The 20079-nt window shown below is 38.4% G+C and overlaps 1 protein-coding gene across 1 annotated transcript; it reads right to left on the bottom strand.

Annotated features, from left to right (window-relative positions):
* Positions 1-1940: 1940 nt before the first annotated feature.
* Positions 1941-19605, bottom strand: INTS2 (integrator complex subunit 2; the record flags this gene model as incomplete). Its single annotated transcript, XM_009577801.1, has 23 exons — positions 1941-2227; positions 3076-3252; positions 3431-3536; positions 4891-4998; positions 6021-6266; positions 7296-7485; positions 9057-9182; positions 9731-9932; positions 10121-10285; positions 10759-10863; positions 11876-11984; positions 12687-12863; positions 13348-13482; positions 13936-14004; positions 14673-14787; positions 14883-14954; positions 15529-15654; positions 16418-16644; positions 17195-17368; positions 17466-17596; positions 18296-18409; positions 18651-18753; positions 19467-19605. Coding segments are annotated over 23 exons (3286 nt in total), but the record flags the coding sequence as incomplete, so codon positions are not given.
* Between the last annotated feature and the right edge of the window lie 474 nt (positions 19606-20079).

Here is a 20079-nt window from a genome sequence, read left to right as displayed (position 1 = left end):
CGTCCTTCCCGCCTCCGCCCCGGCGCCAATCAGCTGACAGGAAAGGGCCCTGAGCCGCCAATCAGCAAATCGCAGACTGAGCCGCTCCCGCCTTCCACCTCTGCGCTATTAGAACAAATCACGGAGGGCCTTGTTGGCTTCCGCGTTGTACTCGTTGCTGGGCAACCACGCGTTTACCGTGGGGGAATTGTATTACAAAATACTTTAATACTTTTTATTATTATTTTTACCTTGCTTTAAGCATAGTGCACAGAAAACACTGTATTGGGAACTAAAAAATGAATTATTGTTTTTAGTAAAGTCAGTGGCTTTTAAATATTGCCGCGCACGAAGCACCCTGGAGGAGAAGGCCGCGGCCCGAGGGCGGCTCCCCCGGCCCGCGTCCTCCCGCTGCCGTGAGGGTGTCCGGTGCCCCGGGGCAGGCTTCCCTCGGGGTAAACTGGGTACGAATCTGGAAAACTTAAAAAAATCGGTATAGGCAACTCCCTCGGAAATTAAGTCATACACTAGTTTTTTTTATTTAAATACCACTACAGGATATAAAATTACACTTAGAGGGAAAAAAATTACATACATTTAAATTATTTACATACTTTACATCAAAATGACAAAAATATACTTGGTGTGGTGTTATCGGATGGTTACAGCACGCTGTAATCCCGGTACGCAAACCCAAGTGTGTTTGGCAATTCAGTATCAGCCTTCCCCAATCCCTGTCCTACACGGGCAGGGGACAAGCTAAGCAAGATTTTCCTAAGGCCACACTAAAGAATCAGACCATTAATTTCTGGAACATGAACTGGTTTTAACTGAAAAATATTTTACTTATTGAAGGACCCTGGGTGCTGTCATTTCAGAAAAGAGTAAGTGCTGGATTGACAAGTTAAGCAATTCAAGCGTGTTGAAGTACCACATTCACTTCTGGCGCAACAGCCAAACCTTAATTTTCTTTCTCTGCCGCAAAAGCATGTGCTGCCTCACATAAGGGCTTGTGCAACCTTCAAGAGACTCCCAAATATTGCGCCACACACCCCCTTCTGCAATGCCACAAAACACATCTGTCAAGGCTAAATCCTGAAGCTTTTGTATATGAAAGAACAACGAGCTTCATGCATGAAGCACAAAGGATTCAGCCTTCTTTCCACTGAGCTGCATGCAACCCCTTTGGTAGGGCTGAAATCTGTCATTCCTTCCATTATAGGGAAATTTAGCTTCTGTCACAGTCACCCTCAACACTAATTTCTCTTTTTAATCTTATCCTGATGACAACTTAAGATACCTTTGCACTTATTTCTTGAAGTCTTTCTCATCTCTCTTAAACTAAGTGATGTTAAAAAATATTAAACCCTCTGAGCTGCATGAAAAAATACATATTCTTTAAAAATCACATTTATACAGCTCATTTTGTAGTACTACTACTTCTTTTTAAAGAAACTTTTAGACCAGTTTCAAGCTTTTAATGAAGGCTGGCTGATCTTTAAATGAAATTCCTGATCTCATGAATTGAAACTTTGACCAATGGTTTGAAACACAAATTAAAAAAAAGTTAAAGCATTTGCTTAGTACTCAATGTGATGGTGCAAATTACTTACACCACGTTTTCAAGTTTTCCTTGGCGTATTTTATTCCTTGGAGTATTTTATTCCATCTTGCTCTGCGTCTTGCTCATCATTTAACTTAAGCAAAGTGCTTCAATCTCAAATTTTTCTTACCCATCATTTTGCTGTTTGCTCAACAAATGAAGTATTCACTTTTCAGAGTGTTATAAAACCCTTTCGGGTGTGTGGCTGAATCACTTCAGAAACCAAGCAAACCTGAAAATCACACTCAGTTTCACTGGAAATTATTTACCAACCCCATCAGCCTCAAAAGTTTTCACTGGAAGCAACATAAGCCTCTTTAAAGAATTCTTTTCTTTTCAGCCATAATTGAATCGAACAAATGAAAAACATGGACTTCTTGTGCTCCAGTTCCTCAGTCCGCTTCTGCAGCTTTCTCCAAATTTAGACACCATAGACCGTGGCACTAGCTACAGTGTAATTTCATTTGCGTTCTTCCTAAACTCCACTTACGCTCATGTTAATTATTTCAATGATAGTATTTTCAACACACTGGCATAACCGAACATCAGGGTCCATGCTTGCAATGTCCCTTGAACAACTTTTGTTAGATGAATCTTTACAAAGTCCTGACACTTCATGTGGTTTCTCCTTTAGTTGCTGGAGACCTAGAAAATTAAGTAATAGCAGCAAAGTACATCTTAATAAATAAATATTTTTAAAAAATTTTTATATTACACCCATAACACAAACACGTATGCTATGAAATTGCAAATTTGAGCCATCACTATTTCATGCACCAGGCTTAACTCCACAGGTTATTTCTAGAGACACTCCAACATTTCTTTTTAATTTACCTATGTCTGACTCCTTTGGGGTTTTTTATATTCCCTCTTACTTGTTTTAACATAAATATCCTAGCATAGACAGCATCAGGGAACCTTGTACCACATGAACAGAGCATTTGTCTTTAGACAAAAAAAGAGACAAAAACACACTCAAGATCAACTGATACACTTAAACAGTTAATCTGTTTTCACACAATATGTATTTATCCAACCACGCTATGTCATGTGTAAGACTTCAGGTAGCTCATTTGACTTCGCATTTCCAACAGATTAGGAAGATTTATATGGCCATTATGCCTCAGCTGAGGGGTTGAAACGTCCTTGTGTTCTCAATGGCCTTTGCTCACATGTTTAATCCTTAAACTACAACGGCAAATTCTACACAACACTTACATGCAGGGATACATCTTGAAATGATACAAGCAGGGACATAAAACAGAAGGAAGGCAGTACGAAGTTTAATAAAAGGGGTACTTTCAGCCCCTTTAGCCTCTAAACTCTCTCCTCCAATCCAGTAAATCAACCTATCCCTATTCCTTCTATATTTACAAGACAACAGCAGTAAATTTCATACTGCATTCCAACTACATTCAAACTTTTGAAACATTAACATAATTTTCTCCCTGGGATCATGATGTTACTTTTGAAATACAAGGTACTTTACTTACGTGTAATAATTGGGTCAAAGTCTCTTGTCTGCGTAGCAACATCAGAGGCACAAACTTGTCCTATTTGTATCAGCAGAGACATAATATCCTCATACAAAGGAGGAAAGGCTTGACAGAATGACACCAAACAAGGCAGGGTCGGCATAAAAAAAGCATAGCGCTTCGTCTGCGTTAAAACTATCAAGGAAAAGGAAATGGTTAAGTAAAAAGGAATTATTATAAAAATCCAGTCAAGAATTGTTGTTACTTTTACACTCGTAATTAACATAGTGGCATTTAGACAAAACTGCATTCAACGTAGACAAATGATTCTAATTTACGCAACAATGTATTTAGGGGTTGCTGGAGTGCTTACCTGTGAGTAAGGTTCCCATCACATTGATAGCTAAACGAGCCACGCTGAGAGATTTAGGTAGTGCATACTGGATACACAAAAATGAAAGTAATTGGATGGCAAATATCTGTTAAGTAGGTGAAAGACAAAAGAGAAATAAGCAATAAAGTTACAGATTGCTTTGCACTTTCTATCCAAAGCTCTTCACGTTAGGAGTTAGTAAATATTCCCTATTTTACCAATGAGGAAATGAAAGTCAGAGAAGCCTTAATAATAGTTATTGTGAAATTTTTCTGCTGACATAAGAAAAAAAAAAAAAACCCACACATTTAATATTAACCAAAGTACCGGCGTTAGTGTTTCAGAATCTCCCCCCCAGACCAATTTGTTCCAACACCAACAATGAGCAACAAAGCAACAAACAATTTACAATATAATCCTTGTAAAAGCTGTTTAAGGTCTGATGTGTTCTAGTTTTAGCTTTTGTTGAGTGTCTTCTCATCAGCAGTAACTTTATATTTGAGAAGGGATTAAATAAGAACAACTACAAAGTTGCCTTGATATAGAAAACAGAAGAATCTTTAGCCAAACTAGCCAAGTATGTAATCTCCTCTTGTCACACTATGCCAAATCAAGGTCTACAAATTGCTTTAGAAAGTAATAATGAACGATTATTTGCCATTGTTTTTCATAATCATCACGAGAAGACCTTCAAAAATACTGGTGAAACATTTCAAAATCAAACTCCTGACTCCCCCTTTGCTGAGCTTGTAGTGAGAAGAAACCACCACTCTTCAGATTCAAATAGCGTAACTTTGAGGAAAGCCGCACATGTCATTCTAGCAGGCTTTGTTCTTGCAGTTAGACCAGGGAAAGAACTGGTAAGACAACTGGCAAAGGAGAAACTTAAACTGATTTAGAAACTTACACCTTACAATCTTGTCCCAAGCTTGCTTCAAGAAACAGTAGTGATATTCCCTGGGAAAAGACTTAGTAGTCAAACTTCTCATGAGAATGAATAAAATTTTGATCTTAAGGCTGCTTCATCTGTTTTACAGAACATCTTTGCAAAAAAGATTTCAAAATTTACATCTTCACAGAATTTCCTGTAGCTATAAAGTATCAGATAAAAACTTAGTAGGCAAACCCTTTGCCAACTGATTTATACTCATTATAAAGAATGAATGAAATTCATTATTGAAAAGTGCTTTTATTCCTGTTCTTGAAGGTAATACTGAAATTCATGAGTATTTCCTAAACAAGTGTACAGAGATATGTTAGTGGAGTTGTCACAATCCCCAATTTGGGGGTAAGGGCCGGGCCTTTAATTTAAGGTAGAAGTGCTACAGACATTACCTTAACATCCTAGGCAAGTTAGAACAAGACTTTTTTTAATGATCCTTTTATTTTCTCCCCTTCACCAATACTTCATCAGGGTTAATTGCTTACAGTGATTCCCGGATTAGATGACTGTACAGTACCTGTTTTTCAAGTTCAGGCTGGGCAATGAGCTCTGGTATGAAATCCAGACAGATGTGCATCGACGGAATCCCCGCCACTGTCAGTGCCAGAAGTTCACATGGATAACCCTGTGTGATTAAGAAAACAGATATGTCAAAGGTGTTTCAAAAATTCTGCTTCAATTAAGATTTTAAATTAGATCTGCGCTAATGCTTTTTTCAAAACTAATATACTTGTAAATCGCTTTTGTTCAGAATTATAAGCAACAGGCCTGTATCCCAAGGCAACAAGAGGCACGCTGGGTGACAAACCCAGGGTCTGCATCAGTTCTTTATCCTCAATACTCAATGTATTATTTGCATAGAGACTCTCCCTCCAGTACCCAAACTAAACAGGCTGCAGTGACCCTTTCCTTCTGGGTCTTTCCCCTGTGTTCCAAACTTCACCATAGGCCCCAACTTGCTTATTTCACGACTGCACCATTATAACTTTTTTAGTCACTTTATCAGTTCCAGGTGGAGGCAAATTAACTCCTTATAAAGAGACTGCCATCTGGCAATGACCAATTTAACACACACTAAAAACACATTTATATTAAAAAATTTGCTAATCTTTCCCCCCCTTCTTTTTTTGAAGACACACAGCTGCTTCGGCAGGGGCAACCTTTCTCCTTCCACTCTAAAGAGATAAACTGTGCCCTAACAAAACGGAAAGATCAGAAGATGTTTACATTTGAAGCCAAATTACAGTTTTGAATAATGGGTATACTAATTTAAAAACATGGCCAGAAAAAAGTAACCCACAGAAGATGTGGAACAAGTAATTATAAGATGATTAGGCCAGTTTTCCTTGACCTAGAATAGACGAACTATTTTGGTATAGAAAAGGGCAGAGGCACAAAGAAAGCACGTGTTTAATGATGAGGAACAGGCATGGTTTAGCTGCTCCTTTCTCGGCTACAACACAGAGTCCAAGCACTGAAATCTGGAGGAAATGTAGGTACTACAAATTTGGTGAGTTGGGAAGCAGAGAAGTGGGCCATTATAATTTCTGAGGAACACTACAACAGCATTCAACATCCTTTGACCACTTATTTGGCTCTTTCTTAACCAGAGAAACCATGGAAGAACTAAAATAGTGCAAAGCAGACCTGGAAATGAACTAGTTTGACTATGTTGGGATCAGCTATATACATCTGATGCAGCAGACAGCAGATCAGACACTGGACCTCTCGAAGATTACACAGCAAGCTATCTTCTTCTTCTTCTAGTTCTGGACTCTTAGGGCCTGTGGTAGTATGACCACTCTTTAGCAAACCATGGATATTACTGCTCTGGGCTTTCTCTTCTTCTGTAGGTAAGCAGATCTCTAGAAGAATCTGCACAGCAGCACTGTCCTGTGAAGAAAATAAGCAATAGAACATGCATAACCCCAATGAAATCAAAGAAATCAAATACCAAGTAGTGACAATTTAAGAAACTGAAGACTCTCAGGTGGCTAGAATTTCTAACTATAGATTTTTTTTTCTGTACAATAAAAACAACTCAGTTCAAGAATCACAAACCCTGAAGAACATTAAAAAACCCCAACGCTTTATCTGAATCAAGACTCAAAAAAGAACAAAAGATTAATCCAACAGATCATCATAATCACAGATCAAAAGAGTAATTTCAAAAAAAATCTCATATTGTTTCAAAATAAATATCCAATGGTCCCTTAAAACATCCAGATCAGAAAAAATATGCACACGGCCATCCTCATATTGTTTCAAAATAAATATCCAATGATCCCTTAAGACATCCAGATCAGAAAAAATATGCACATGGCCATGTAATTCACAGTATTCAGAGGAGACTACACTACACATTTAAATATAAAAATTCCTATTAACTCAAAAATCATCTCCTAATAGGGATTATATATGTGACATTCTTCCAGACACAGGTAAGAAGAGACTGTCTGTGAAACAGGATTACTCAAGAATTCCCGTAATGTCAACCTAAGTAAGTTAACCATTCTTCAGCCTCACACTTTACAATGCTGGCTGCTTCTCTTAAATAACATAGTTCAAATGATCATGCATAGGTCTGTCACATTTATTCATGTTTTACTGCTGCAAAGCTAAGTACAGAAAGAGCCTCTGGAAAACACAAGCCACAAGGCAAAAGGGCTAGTAAGCAAAACTCTTCTGTTTTAACTAACAGAAAACTATAAAAGCAGTTAACCGACACAATGCTTCAGACTAGAAAACAGAAGACTGAAAATGTTTAACAATTTGAACACAGAGGCGTTTTTCCTTTTCATGGTAACAGAAGTCGATAAAAAAAGAAGTAAAAAGGTCTCCTTTTTTAATTACCTGTTTCTGTATTTCTGTTTTATCATTGTCTTTCCTCACATCATTTAATACCCATTTCTTCCCCCTTACCTGAGCAGCAAGCAATGCATTTTTTAATTCTTCTCTTGTAACTTCTGGGGCCTCTGGACCCATTGCATTGTTTTGGGATGGCCTAATGTCCTGCTCTGCTGTTTCTTTTAGGTGAGAATTGAGGTAAGCTTTTGAAGCAAGAAGATAACCATTCAACATGTGCAAAGTTATATCCATCAGAGGAGGACTCCTGATATGGGAACACATGATAAAATAAACGCATTTTAATAGGCAGAACAATAAGACAGTAATAATAGGAACCAAACTAAAAGCACTCCTCAAAGGCTCATATTGTAGTAGTCTGGTTCACACTAAAGCTGTTTTCCTTAACACAGCAAAATACTAAAGGTCACAATCCTTCTGCTGCCCTGCCATTCACTCCTACTTCTCTCATGCACACGCATGTATGCGTACACTCTACAAAACCAGGGAACTGCTGAAGAGACTAATTTCTGATGAACAAAGGAAACCCAAAAAGTGTTGGCTGTATGTGAAGTAAGGAAAAATAATGATCTGAATGATGGGGAAAAATAAGGCAGACAAGCTCTGAACTATTTCCACAACACTAAAATGATAGTTTTCAAATCACATTGCATTATAAATCTCCCTAACAGTTTTAGAAACGTAGGATTTTCAATTTGCATCCAGGGTTGAAGGGACATACATTTAAATATTTCACCTACAGGTTAGGGATTAAAGGTGTCATCAATAGAAACTTGAAGTCTAGCAGAGTTGTAGCAACTCAAATGAAAATTGGATTCACGGCTCAGTTGCTAAAAGGCAAGGAGGGTCAGATGCATACAAACAAGAACGTGAAGCACAAATCAAGTTGACTATTAGCCATTTATCATGAACAAAAGGATAATAAAAAATGGGAAAAATAAACCACAACTGGCAGAAAACGTGAAAAAGAATATACAAGGAATAAAGCTAGGGGCTGAAGTACATTTAAAATTATTAACCATTCTCTTTTTTAGAATAACAGATGCAATTTTCTTCATTTCTACGAAAAAGCAAAGTTATAATTTACAAATTCTGACTCATTGTTTGCATTATTTCATATTCTCCTTAATAGCTGGCCCATTGCTATTGGTTATGATCATTTTCACTACTAAAATTCTCAGCTTATTCTTCTGCATCAGAGCCATAAAGCAGCATTAGACAGCCTCCTCTGCCATCACTGACATCTAGAGGAACTAATTTCTAAGTACTGATAAACGACTTTCTTGAGAAATTAAGCAAATCTACCTCTGTCATATCCATCAAGCACCCACTGGCAGAAACTGTTACCCAAAAAGATGGAATACCTACAGGCCCATGAGGGATGGCGAAAGACAGTGTGCAGTGGAAGAATGTTACAGCTACAACCTCAACCACCACCACCACCATGTGGCAGCAGCCATTTTAAGCATGCTGCAATGTCTATTTTGAACAAATTCACACACACAAATCTAAAATGGATATTCTATGTACAAAGAACAAAGTTTCCAAAATAGAACCGAATGTAAGGTTGTCCAACAAGACACTCAGCTGGACAGCATGACATGCTGAAACAGCACACACAGCTCGCTCAGTCCTCCGACTAACAAGCTTAATACAAAAAAAATGGAACTTACAAGTTCATATGATTAGTTTGAAAATATGTTTTGAAGTACTGAAAGCTTTTAGAAGTTTTCTATGAGACACCTCTATGTTTAGCATTCACTATGTATCAATATAAGTACCACAGAACATAAAAAGCTAAAGGAGGGAGATGCTTACCTATGAACTCTCTGATCGCATCTTAGTACAATCAAAGGATCAATCATCAGATCATTCTGAGTGTATTTCTGCTGTCGGATCGTTTTTACTGAAGGCTGCAGAGCATTAACCGTCATCACCCACAACCTAAAATGAGATTACTTTTATGTTTTTTTATTAGATAAGCCGTACAAAAATAAGGATCACATAAGCATCTGGAACTCACCTCTCTCAATTAGCTGTATTTTTCTAGGCCTATCAAGGACCAAGAAACCCATGCTTCATTTGCAGCCCTTGAAGTTAACCAAGATATAGTTAACTTACATTCACTGGAATTACAGCAACCACACTGTTTTCACTGCAATAGAGCATCCAGTTCCTCAGAAAAGGCACATTCTTACCAAAGTGAGTTCATATTTCAGCAGCAATTTGTCATGAACAATGTACACTATAAAACCGTACTCCTATATTTTAAGCGAACTGGTGACTTCCTTTCCTCTGACAACAAGAAATACCTTCCTTTTAAATGCAAAGGTTAAAAATTTCAACAAAGCAAAAAGGAATGCAACTCCAACACATTCTATTCAGTCACAAACTTCAATTTCCCAGACAAAGGCATTGTGTCATTATTTCTGAAACAGAAAGTGGCATTCCACCTATCTGCAACAACAAACCAAATACTGTTTTGAGCCTACCTTCTTGGCATCACAGTGTTAAGAACCATCCAAAGTTTATTGACAGTCTGAAGAATCCTCCGAGGGACTCCAGCATTCAGCAAGCGATTCATATTTGATGTCAATACTTCTGCATATGGGATCAATTCACCAGCTGAGAGAAGTGTTAAATGTTCTAAGATCTGCATCAGCTGGGTATGATTTCCAGGCAGCATGGAAAATGCTATAAAATAAAGACAAAGAGATCTTGGTAAAACTGGACTTCTGACATTTTTTCTGACTTGGCAGAAGAACATTTTCATTATACAAAGGCAGTATGATGGAATGAATTAAATGGCTACGCACTTCCAAATCCACTGTATTCCAGCCAATTTGGAAAGAACACCGCTTACTTGAAATGAAGTTATTTACCTTCTTGGAGCTGTTTGGGAGAGTGATTCTTCGCAATGTTTGTAAGAAGCATCCTCCTCAGTAAGGCATCAGTGCCCGTGATCTGTTCCTCACAGATCCAGTCTTCCACAATGCAGAGATGTGGATAGTTAGTTGCAAGAAGGCGTAACAGTGCAGAATGCAAGCCTTTAGGGGTGTTAAGAAAGTATACATCTTAGGTTTGAGTAACTACATCTTTCACCTGAACGTATTTGTACCTATCGTTTCAACAACAGACCTTAACTGAATCACTGCCAAGAAGTTCAATGAGCTTGCACGCTTACAGCCTGATATTGTAACTCCAACAGAAAAGAAAAGTTACCTTTTGGAAAAGTGGGAGGACCCTATAGTAACTCAAACTCAGTCTGGAATAATTAAAAATTCTCAGGCAATTCCTACCCTAAAATCTACTCTAGGTAGGTTAAGACCTACTCTAAAAAGAACTGCCTTCCTCAAACTTTCACTATTACTCTTGAAACATACCTGTAATCTCACTAGTTACTACTGACAGATTTTAAAAGAAAAAGGAAGGCACAGAGGAAACAGACGATAGCCACAGAGCTGGAAACACGCTTAGCCTTCCTTCTTCATGCACATTAGACTTTCACACACAGATATACCTCCCAGTTCCTGCTGCAGTCCTTGTGCCTGCCGGATGAGGTACTTGATTGGAATCTGATCCATTAATGCTGAAGAGTAAGACTTGGGTTTTTTCTGCATGGCAGCTATAAGGGAACAGGACAAGAACCCACGCATAACAGTTAGAGTTGGAAAAGATTACTTCCCCATCTGAATCAATAAATAAAATGTAAAGCACTTGTCTCTATATTATCCAGGTAAAATAGAGAAAATCCCAAATAACACACCTCATTCCCGTTAAAGTAGTAAATTAAGCTCTTCAGGAAACCATTTCTGTGAACATTTCCATCTAAAGATTTTCCTGGCATTTAGATTTGTTCGCAAGATCTCCATACTATCTTTGGCCAAGTCCAACTGATTGTGAGCTCAAATCTTCACTTTATTCAAGGTTTTTTATTCTTAAAAAAAAGGTTTATCAGTCGGTACATGTTGGCACACACAACACCCTGTAGTGAGGTGGAAGTTATAAATGCAGGAAGAATTGTAATTGATTTTATAGTATTTCAGTCTTTCTTGAATAGCATGAAGAAAACAGCACTGATGGATGCTGGAAGTTTTGCACCCTAAAAAGGGCAGGCAAAAACACCTACCAGAGTTTTCTACGGTTTCACTGAAACACGCTATGTTTTCACTGAAATTAAACTCTGTCAATAAACTACACAACATTCTTTTAGAATTGATTTAAAGTCTCAATTTCAAAGGTAAAAAGGGATCATTCAGTATTGTCAACTATAAAATTGCTAACCCGAAGAAATGTGTGTGCAAGTTTGATGAGACATGAATAAATGAAGATCTGAAGTAATTAAGAAGTCTTTGTTAATTGTTGCTGTATTTATTAGATGGTCATAAACATTTCTGGTAACTTTTTGGCCAGCTTGGACCTTTTTTAATCTGGAAAACAAATTACTCAACTACAGAGTCTTAGCAGAAACTTTATCTCCTGAATTTCTACAGCAATGCTGTATTTATTACAAGAATCTGAACTTTTCATGCTGTGCTTGAATCTGACAGCAGCATGAATTTTGGTTATTGTAAGAATTCCTCTCTTTGCATCTAATTTTCAGCTAATCTGTTTTCCCTTGATGCACTCACATATACCTAGTATCTTTGTGTTTGCCAGAAGCGCTTCTTCGTACGACAGGACATAGTAGAGGACAAGCAATTGTGTTGTGATGCTGTATCGTTGAGTAAGACGAGTATTTTCTCCCTGTACATAAAACCACATACAAAGGTCATGTTGCATTCCTGATTCTTGAGAACAAAAATTTGGATTTACCTGCAAATATGAAGAAAGATAAGGCAGTAAGCCTTGTATAAATATATCAAGCCATAGGAGGGCCAAGCTGAAAGTTGCAGGGAACTTTTTTGGGTTTTTTTAAAATGAGCTTCAAACATAAAATGTATTTTTGATATCTTGGGACACTAATAAGGAGTAATACCAGGATTCCAAGGCAAGTCAATGCTTGCCACTCATTCTACATGTGTCCAAGTGACCACTCTCATACTTCTATCAAAATGAAAATGCTTCTTTCAAAAACAGCTAGAGTGCTTCAGTTAAATAGTATTTTTATCTAACAAGATCACATTGGTACAAAAATTATACAAATCCTACATAAACACCTCCACTTTTCAATCCATGAAGTGCTTTTCTTTGCATTTTTAACAGCATGAGTTGGTGAGTTCTCAAGAAAAAGGGCAAAACAGGGACAAATAGCAATCCTCCTAAAAATCTGAGTAGCACTAACAACTGCAAAACACATGACCATTACTGTAGTAGGAGGCAGTTTACTATACAGGCATTAAAGACAAAAAGCGAGGCAACTTACAGAATCTGCGTCAAGCGTGTATACAAAATACTGAACCACATGTTCACATTAAAGCATACAAAAGAAGCAAACAAATCATTTACCCCAGAGAGTCCTTGAAAAACATTCAGTATCTCCTGTTCCGTGACAGGCTGATTTGTGGCCTCTGGGTTGGATTTAGATGCAGGAGTAAGAATAGAGTTAATGTAGACATCAATAAGAGGCAGCAACTGAGGATGGAGTGGAGTGGTGGTTTCACAGAGCTGTCGATAGATCCAGTCCTAGAAAAAAACATGCCATTACATGTTCAGTTTCAAAGCTGGAGGGCAATTTTTATTGTCTGCAAGCACATCCCCTGTTAACTAGTTACAAAAACTGTAACTGAATGAGGCTTTGACTTTGGGAAGTGTAATACCAGTTCTGAGTCGGGCCTGGTCATAAACTGTGTATCCTGGACCCTGCTCTGTACAGACCCACCAATATAACTTGTCCTGGCTGGAAATATCATTCTGACTACGACTTTATTAAGTGCAGACAGGGGAGAGAGATAACTTTCTTATCATTTTTAACTTCACTAAGTTGTGGTCTCTGGATTACGGAGCTAAAACTGGGTACCCTAAATTAACGCACACTTCGTTCTTAAATTACATGGTAATAGGCTGTAAGATTCATCAGAATTCTGTTCCTATAATTCAACCAAAAAAACAGCCAGCAAAACTTAGTCAACATTCAAAATTATGAACAGAAACAAAATGAAGGTCATACCTTAATGGATACTTTGTGCTTGGTGAATGATCGACTTTTTAAAAGCTGGTAAATGCAGTGAATAGGTAAAAACCCAGTAATGTTGGCACTGAGATTGCCTGTAACGGGCACGCGAACTGCATGGGCCGTAACAACCTAAAGGAAAGTTATAATTAACAAGAAAAATACCACAAGTGTTCACCTTATCACAATGCATATGCACAAGGTGACAAAGTCGCACAGCTACATTCTTTCCGGCATTTACTTATTTTTGGTTATTTGGAAGCTGAAGAACGTTTTTATGTAGTTTAACACAGTATGTGTAAAACTGTAGCACACTTACTACCTTTGTGAACAATTTCCTGCTACTGCAAAAAATAATGTCATAGTGGACAATTTTTCTCCTTTGCTTCCCCATTATTTAAAAAAGCCAAGTGTTCAAAGAGCATAATCAGATCAGAGTACAAAAAGAAAGAGCCAAGGCTCTTCAGTACCAGCAGGGCTTGGATTCTTCTTGTAGGTCAAACTGAAGCGATTACAGAAGAAAGAAAAAAAGGAAGAAACAAAAAAAAAAAGGGGGAAAAAAAAAAAGACCTAGGCTTAAAATACCTGTTCAGTGAAAATTTCCTGTGTGAAGATTGTCTTCATTCTGCTGAGTGAGCTGGGTTTAATAACAATCTGAAACAAAGAACAAAGTATTTGTAATTTATAAGAAAGCTAGAACTTAAAATAAGTACTGCAAATTTATTTTATAAACGGTTAACTTTTAACCTTTTCAAACTTGTCTTCAGCGGGATACCAGGAAAACATTCACATCTATACTTCAAATGTAAAACAAAAATACTTTCTAATGTCACAAGTTCATCACTCCACGTCTTCCTTATCCTAAAAACTATCTACCTAGCTCTTACACTTGATGAGACATGGTTACACGAAAGTATATTGAAGGCAAGTCTCCCTCAGCAATTTTCAGAAATTAATTATTACATATATAGATACTTCTTTAAACTATTTAAAAGAAAAAGTTTGCAGCTCAGTTTGGAAACTACTTCGGTTAGTCTTCTAAAAAAGTTCATTCCTTGCAAATAATGATTTCAACAAGTCATATTTGAAGATACTTTTATCATAACATTCCTCTATATCAAGAGGTATGCATAGTTTAATGTTTTTCTAGAGGAACTAATTTACCTAAGTTACCCATTTTTTTACTTTATATTTGCTTTAAGTACATTACCAAAACCAAAGTTCTTTATATCAAAATTAAAGTAAATACAAGAGTGTAAATACACAGTAAAAAGTTAATTTTAACAGAGAAATGTACGTGCTAGAAACAGTTTAGGATTTACCTTCATTCCCAAGGTGGAGCAGACTAAATCAATGATCGCACTGAGCTGATTACTATGGAAATACATGGCTACCAAGAGAAGCATCTCTCCAAAAGAAGCAGACACACCAGAAATGCTAATGGTAACAAAGAGGAACAGTTAATTTCCAATGGGACATAAGTAAATGGGAGATTACTGGAATCATTAAAAACAAAAGAAGCCTGCTCTCACCTTTCAAAGTAAGCTTCTTCCTTTATCATCCAACTAAGCCACATTACCATGAGTTGCTCCTGTTCCGGGGTGCTGCACAAAGAAAATCCATAAAAGATCCTTTTCGCAGGAACTACCGCTAGTTTTACCAACAATTACTAGCAGAAAAGCCAGTATTTGAGGAATCTTACACCAGGAGACGTTCTGTCACTTTCACTTTAGCATCAAGCAGCTGATAAGCACTGCTATTTAGCACAAACTTCAGTCCAGTTGTCAGGCAGTTTCCTGTCTTGAATGCACACAGCAGAAAGCTACGTCCATTACATACCTACATTGCTACTCTTTTGAACAGGGGCTCTAAAAAATTTAGCCATAAACTTGTTCAATGGAAAAGTGAACTAGTAAGGCCTACTTCAGCCTTCAAAAACCATTCAAAACTAAGCTAATGCCGATGCTCCCCTCTCAAAAGATTTGCCATAAACAAGAGGGAGAGCAAAGTGGAATATCAATTTACTCACCATAGCGTGAGACAAATCCCTTCAACCAACATATGGGGATTTGTATAAACAATCAGGAGAGAAAAACTGTGCCGCTCTGAGGAGGTCATTGCCTTAACGGTGCTAAAACAGTAACATCTTTACAAAGCTCCTCCTTTATTGAGAGGTACCTGACAAGAGTGGAGAAGGCCAGAAGCATACAAAAGGAAAGAGATACAAAGCGAACACCAGCGGGAGTTGCGGGAGGCCGGCTGGTCATCAGCTGCAGTAGCTGCTCAGCTTCTTCATCAGTTGGCCTGAATAGGACAGAACAAAAGAACAAAACCCAGGCTGCTAATTTAAAAGTGGAGATTTCCAATCTCATCACAATGGTTAAAGATTAAATTTTCTCTGTTACTTAATCTGTTTATCAAGTTGCCATCAATAAATGAGTATCAAGATTAACTAGCAATTATCTTTGAACTTAAAGATATAAAAATCTCTGTTAAGAGATAACAACAGTGATAAAACTTCCCCAGCATATAATCTTGCCTATTAGTACAAAATACCTAAATTAAAACAATGCATGAAGATGCTACATTAGCATTCTCTAAAAAATAAAAGCAGAGGAATAGAAATTCTAAATTCATGTAGCGTATGTTGCTAGAGTTTTCAGCTGCTTTCTCTTCTACACACTGCTCCAACCACTTAGGCCCAAGACTTCTTTTAACAAGTCAGTAGAAGTGATTTTGCAGCGTTAAAGAGAGCACCACATTTCTTGCATTATTTTAGATTTAAAAACTCGGCGAAGTTGATAAATGGATCTTTACCATTAGAATGAAAAAACACTTCTGCTGAGAATAGTACCGGAAAATAAAAGACACACACAATATTTGCTCTCTGCACTACAAAGGAACTTCCATCAACTGGCAACTCCAGCCCTCAGCACGTGAGAAGGGCCTCCCTTAGTCCACAACGACATTAAAAGACAGCTCATGTTAAAAGTGCCCAAAGCTCTCAACCTCTGCTTAAATGGACAGACAATGAATAAAAAACACAGAGCATTAAAACATTCATTACTTCAGCCCAGCAATTCCCATCAAAGCGCAATAGAGACGTAACAATGCGCTGGCTTTCACGACATGCTCTTCCTTCAGTCCTGAATACACAGACACATTTGGCTCCATGTCAACATCTGCTTCTTCAACAATGTGTGTGCTGCGAACCGTGGGAAGGATTCCCATGAGCTCCAGGAGCAGCTGCCTCCTCATTTGCCAAAGCACAGAACTGATATTATCTCTTTTTCTCTGTGTAAAGGGTTAAAAGATGAAAACAACAGTGTAAAATTCATCCCATCAAACAATGCATTACGTAAGAGCTCCCATAATGATGAAGTCAAGGAAAAAGGTGGGGGGGAGGGGAGAATTTTTTTAAAATACAGTTTTCAGTACCAGGGCAACAGGCAACACATGATCATATTACAACAATTATTATATCAAAACACGAGCTTTAACTAACTCAACTAACTAAGCAAGTCAAGACGCAACTTCCTGTTGTGAACACTGAGGATGAACATATTTATCAGGTAAACATTATGAACTTACAATTCCCTGGTTTCCATGCCTATTGAATCATCTACCTAAAAATCTCCCAGAGGAACAACCAAACAGCTGCCTTCAGGGACACTATTTACAGACTTGATGGTCCCATAAGAAGACACTGGCTTGTAAAGGTTGCTCCAAGACGTGCAACAGGATTTATATGCATTCAGACAAATATGGGTGCCCACATCCAGAAGAGTTACAGCAAGCTATAAGAGTATTTTTTAAAAAGCAGAATATTTAAAGGTTTTCATACCTGTTGGCCATTTCGGATAAAAGTTCCAAACCAAGTTCGAACCTTTGCGTTTGTTCCAAGTAGCAAACCACTCACAAAACACACCAGGTCACTCACTCCATCATCTGAAGCTTCATTTTTGGTGTGATCCAAGGTCAAAGCCACACCAAGACCTGGTAGATGACACTCTTCCACCTAAATAAAATGCTCAGGCTCAATCATCTTTTGTGTTTTTAAAGCTCCAATAAGGATCATAATTATGATTCTCATGACAGACTAACAACAGACTTACCACCATGCCTCGGACCCTTAAAGCTTGGGAAGGGTTCATTTTACACAGATGGCGAAGTGCTTCTGTTCTACGACGCCCTCCAACGCTTTCCTCATCCTGCCGTTCACCATTCTTAATCAAACCTCTACAGACTAAATATCCAACAGGAGGTGTAAGTAAATCCGGCCTTTCCAAAAGAAAGCCACATAAACAAAAACACCTAAAGCCAAGCCGTTCTGTTCAGCTCACTATGATTTATTAGCTAGGCCACACAAATCTTGTCCGGGCAAGAACTCGTGATCTACACTATATAAGCGGAACAAGGAAATGGTCTTTCCCCTCAGAGAAAGTACAGGGTCATTACAGATCTATGCATCATCCAATTACTACTCATACTCTATCTAATGTAACCTGTGCATCTGGCAGCCCTGGGGACTGAAATCTCATTGCGATGTAAGGGATACTAAACAGGCAACGTCAATACAAATATTTCACCTCGTAATATGGCTCAGTCTGAGGGACAAGAACTATTAGCAAGCCTAGACCAGGTTCGTAGTCCCGGTCATTCACTGCCTGAGTCGGCCTTTATAAAGGCGACCTACAGATGAAAAGCTGCAAGATGCACACAATGAGTCTACAAGCAAGCTGCAAAAAAGGGGAATCAACACGATGAGAATGGGAGCCTATCAGCATCTCTAGGTATAAATGCATTCAAATTATATTTCATAAGCCAAACACTCTCCCGTTCAAATATTTATGACACATGGTTTAGCCCAAAATTAACTATATTGCTAGAAATCATTTCAAACCTTTAGAAAAAGTAAGCTGGATAAGAAGAAACTGTAACTCACCCTCATTAAAGCTATCAGGAACATTGGCCACCAGAAGGCAGAGGAACCAGGCTCCATTTTTAACGTGCAACAGAGCTTCAGCCACATCAACTATCGGCAACAGTGATGGCAGCTCTGGATAAAAAGAGAGTTTTAAAAGTCACAGTGCTTCACTGTAAGACAAGTAAAACCTTGCTTTTAATATACATTTCAGCAACAGGCTCAAATCAATAAATGGAAAATCAATCTGCGATCTATTTCTCTTTCAAAGAGCTAGACAGCCTAGAATAACCTTACATCAGTCACAATGGCTCCAAAAGTTATTTTTTTACGTTAGTAAGAAGTTAGAAAACACTATAAATACAGAATACTACACCTGCTTGCAAAATGCAGAGAACATCTGCTGCCTCCTCCAGATAAACAGGACTTTCGAAGAGCTCAGAAGATTTGAGAAAAAACTCACCATTTGATTCTGACACCTACAAAACATTATTCATCATCACTGAACAGGTTTTATGACGCAATTTGCCTAATCAGTCTTTTACGGCTTTAAATTCAGCAGATTGAATACATGAAAAACTGTCAAAAACATACAGCTATAAATACAGAACAGGCAAGAAAAGTGTTTAGCATAAGAAATATTTACTAGTGGAAATACTTCAATACGGCTAGTATCATTGCTTCCTTCCAGAAAAAGAGAAATAGCTCACTGACAATTCTAAAAACATGGTAAGTTTACACAAGGAAAATAAAACGCTGAGGGGGTGCGAGGAGGAAGGGTAAGAGAAATACGGTGGCTAATATCATACTGCAATAGGAGTAAAGAAGTGGACGGAGAAAAGCCATAATTTCATTTTCAAGTATGATTTCTGCACTGATACATCACAAAATCACATTAGAGTACAGCATATTACAGAGTATACAGAGTCTATATCATATTAGAAAAGATTACCCTCATTTGTTCTGAGGAAGAAAGACTTCCTCTAGGAAGCTGGGTTCATAACGAGTTTAATCACAAGCCACTGTTCAATCAGACTGAGACTCTAAGTCTTGGTGGAGCAGGTATGAACTGGGGAAGAGCACTCACACACACCAGCAGCACCAGAAACAGAACCAGACAGCACGTCAACCTATCCAGAGTGCATTTCCACTGACGCAAAATTCACAAGCGCCCAGATGTGGAGAAATTTACCTTATTCATAATGGCTAGTAATTCGCTAAGTACAAGACGAAGCCGACGAGGTGAATCGCTGTGTTCAAATTCCAGTGTCAGCCCATGCTGAAGTTGCGACACCAAGATGCTTTCTCCACTGCCTCCTCCTAGCTTGTGCCTAACGGACAATTAAAACCAACAACAGTTAAATGTTTCTGCAAACACAGAAATTTTATCAGTTGAAGGAAGACACCAATTGTGTAAGGATTTCTTCTATCATGCCAATGATCAGAAAAGACCGTTGTAAATGCAGTACATCATGAAATCTAATTCAGTAGACTATCAAAATTTCGAGGGCCTCTATTCCCCAGTAGCACAGACAACAGTCAAGAAAGTGCATCCACCCGAGCTGTCCCTTCACCTCCCGAAGCCGTGCCAGTCGCCTTCCTGCCCACTCCCGGACCGGGCAGCTCCCTGCAGGCGCACCGCGCACCCCCGGCCCCGTGCGGCACGGGGGAAGGAAAGATCCCCGAGACAAGACAATCAAACCCAGCTCCCCGTACGTTGCTCTGTCACAAATCGGGGCTTTCCCCAAGAGATTATCAAGGGAGCGAACACGCAGCAGCACACGCACGGCCAAGTCCTCCCACAG

The sequence above is a fragment of the Fulmarus glacialis genome, unplaced genomic scaffold (assembly GCF_000690835.1).
Source record: "Fulmarus glacialis isolate BGI_N327 unplaced genomic scaffold, ASM69083v1 scaffold5495, whole genome shotgun sequence".
NCBI classification, from domain to species: domain Eukaryota; kingdom Metazoa; phylum Chordata; class Aves; order Procellariiformes; family Procellariidae; genus Fulmarus; species Fulmarus glacialis.
The sequence above is the reverse complement of the archived record's forward strand: the minus strand, read 5'-3'. Positions and strand labels throughout refer to the sequence as shown.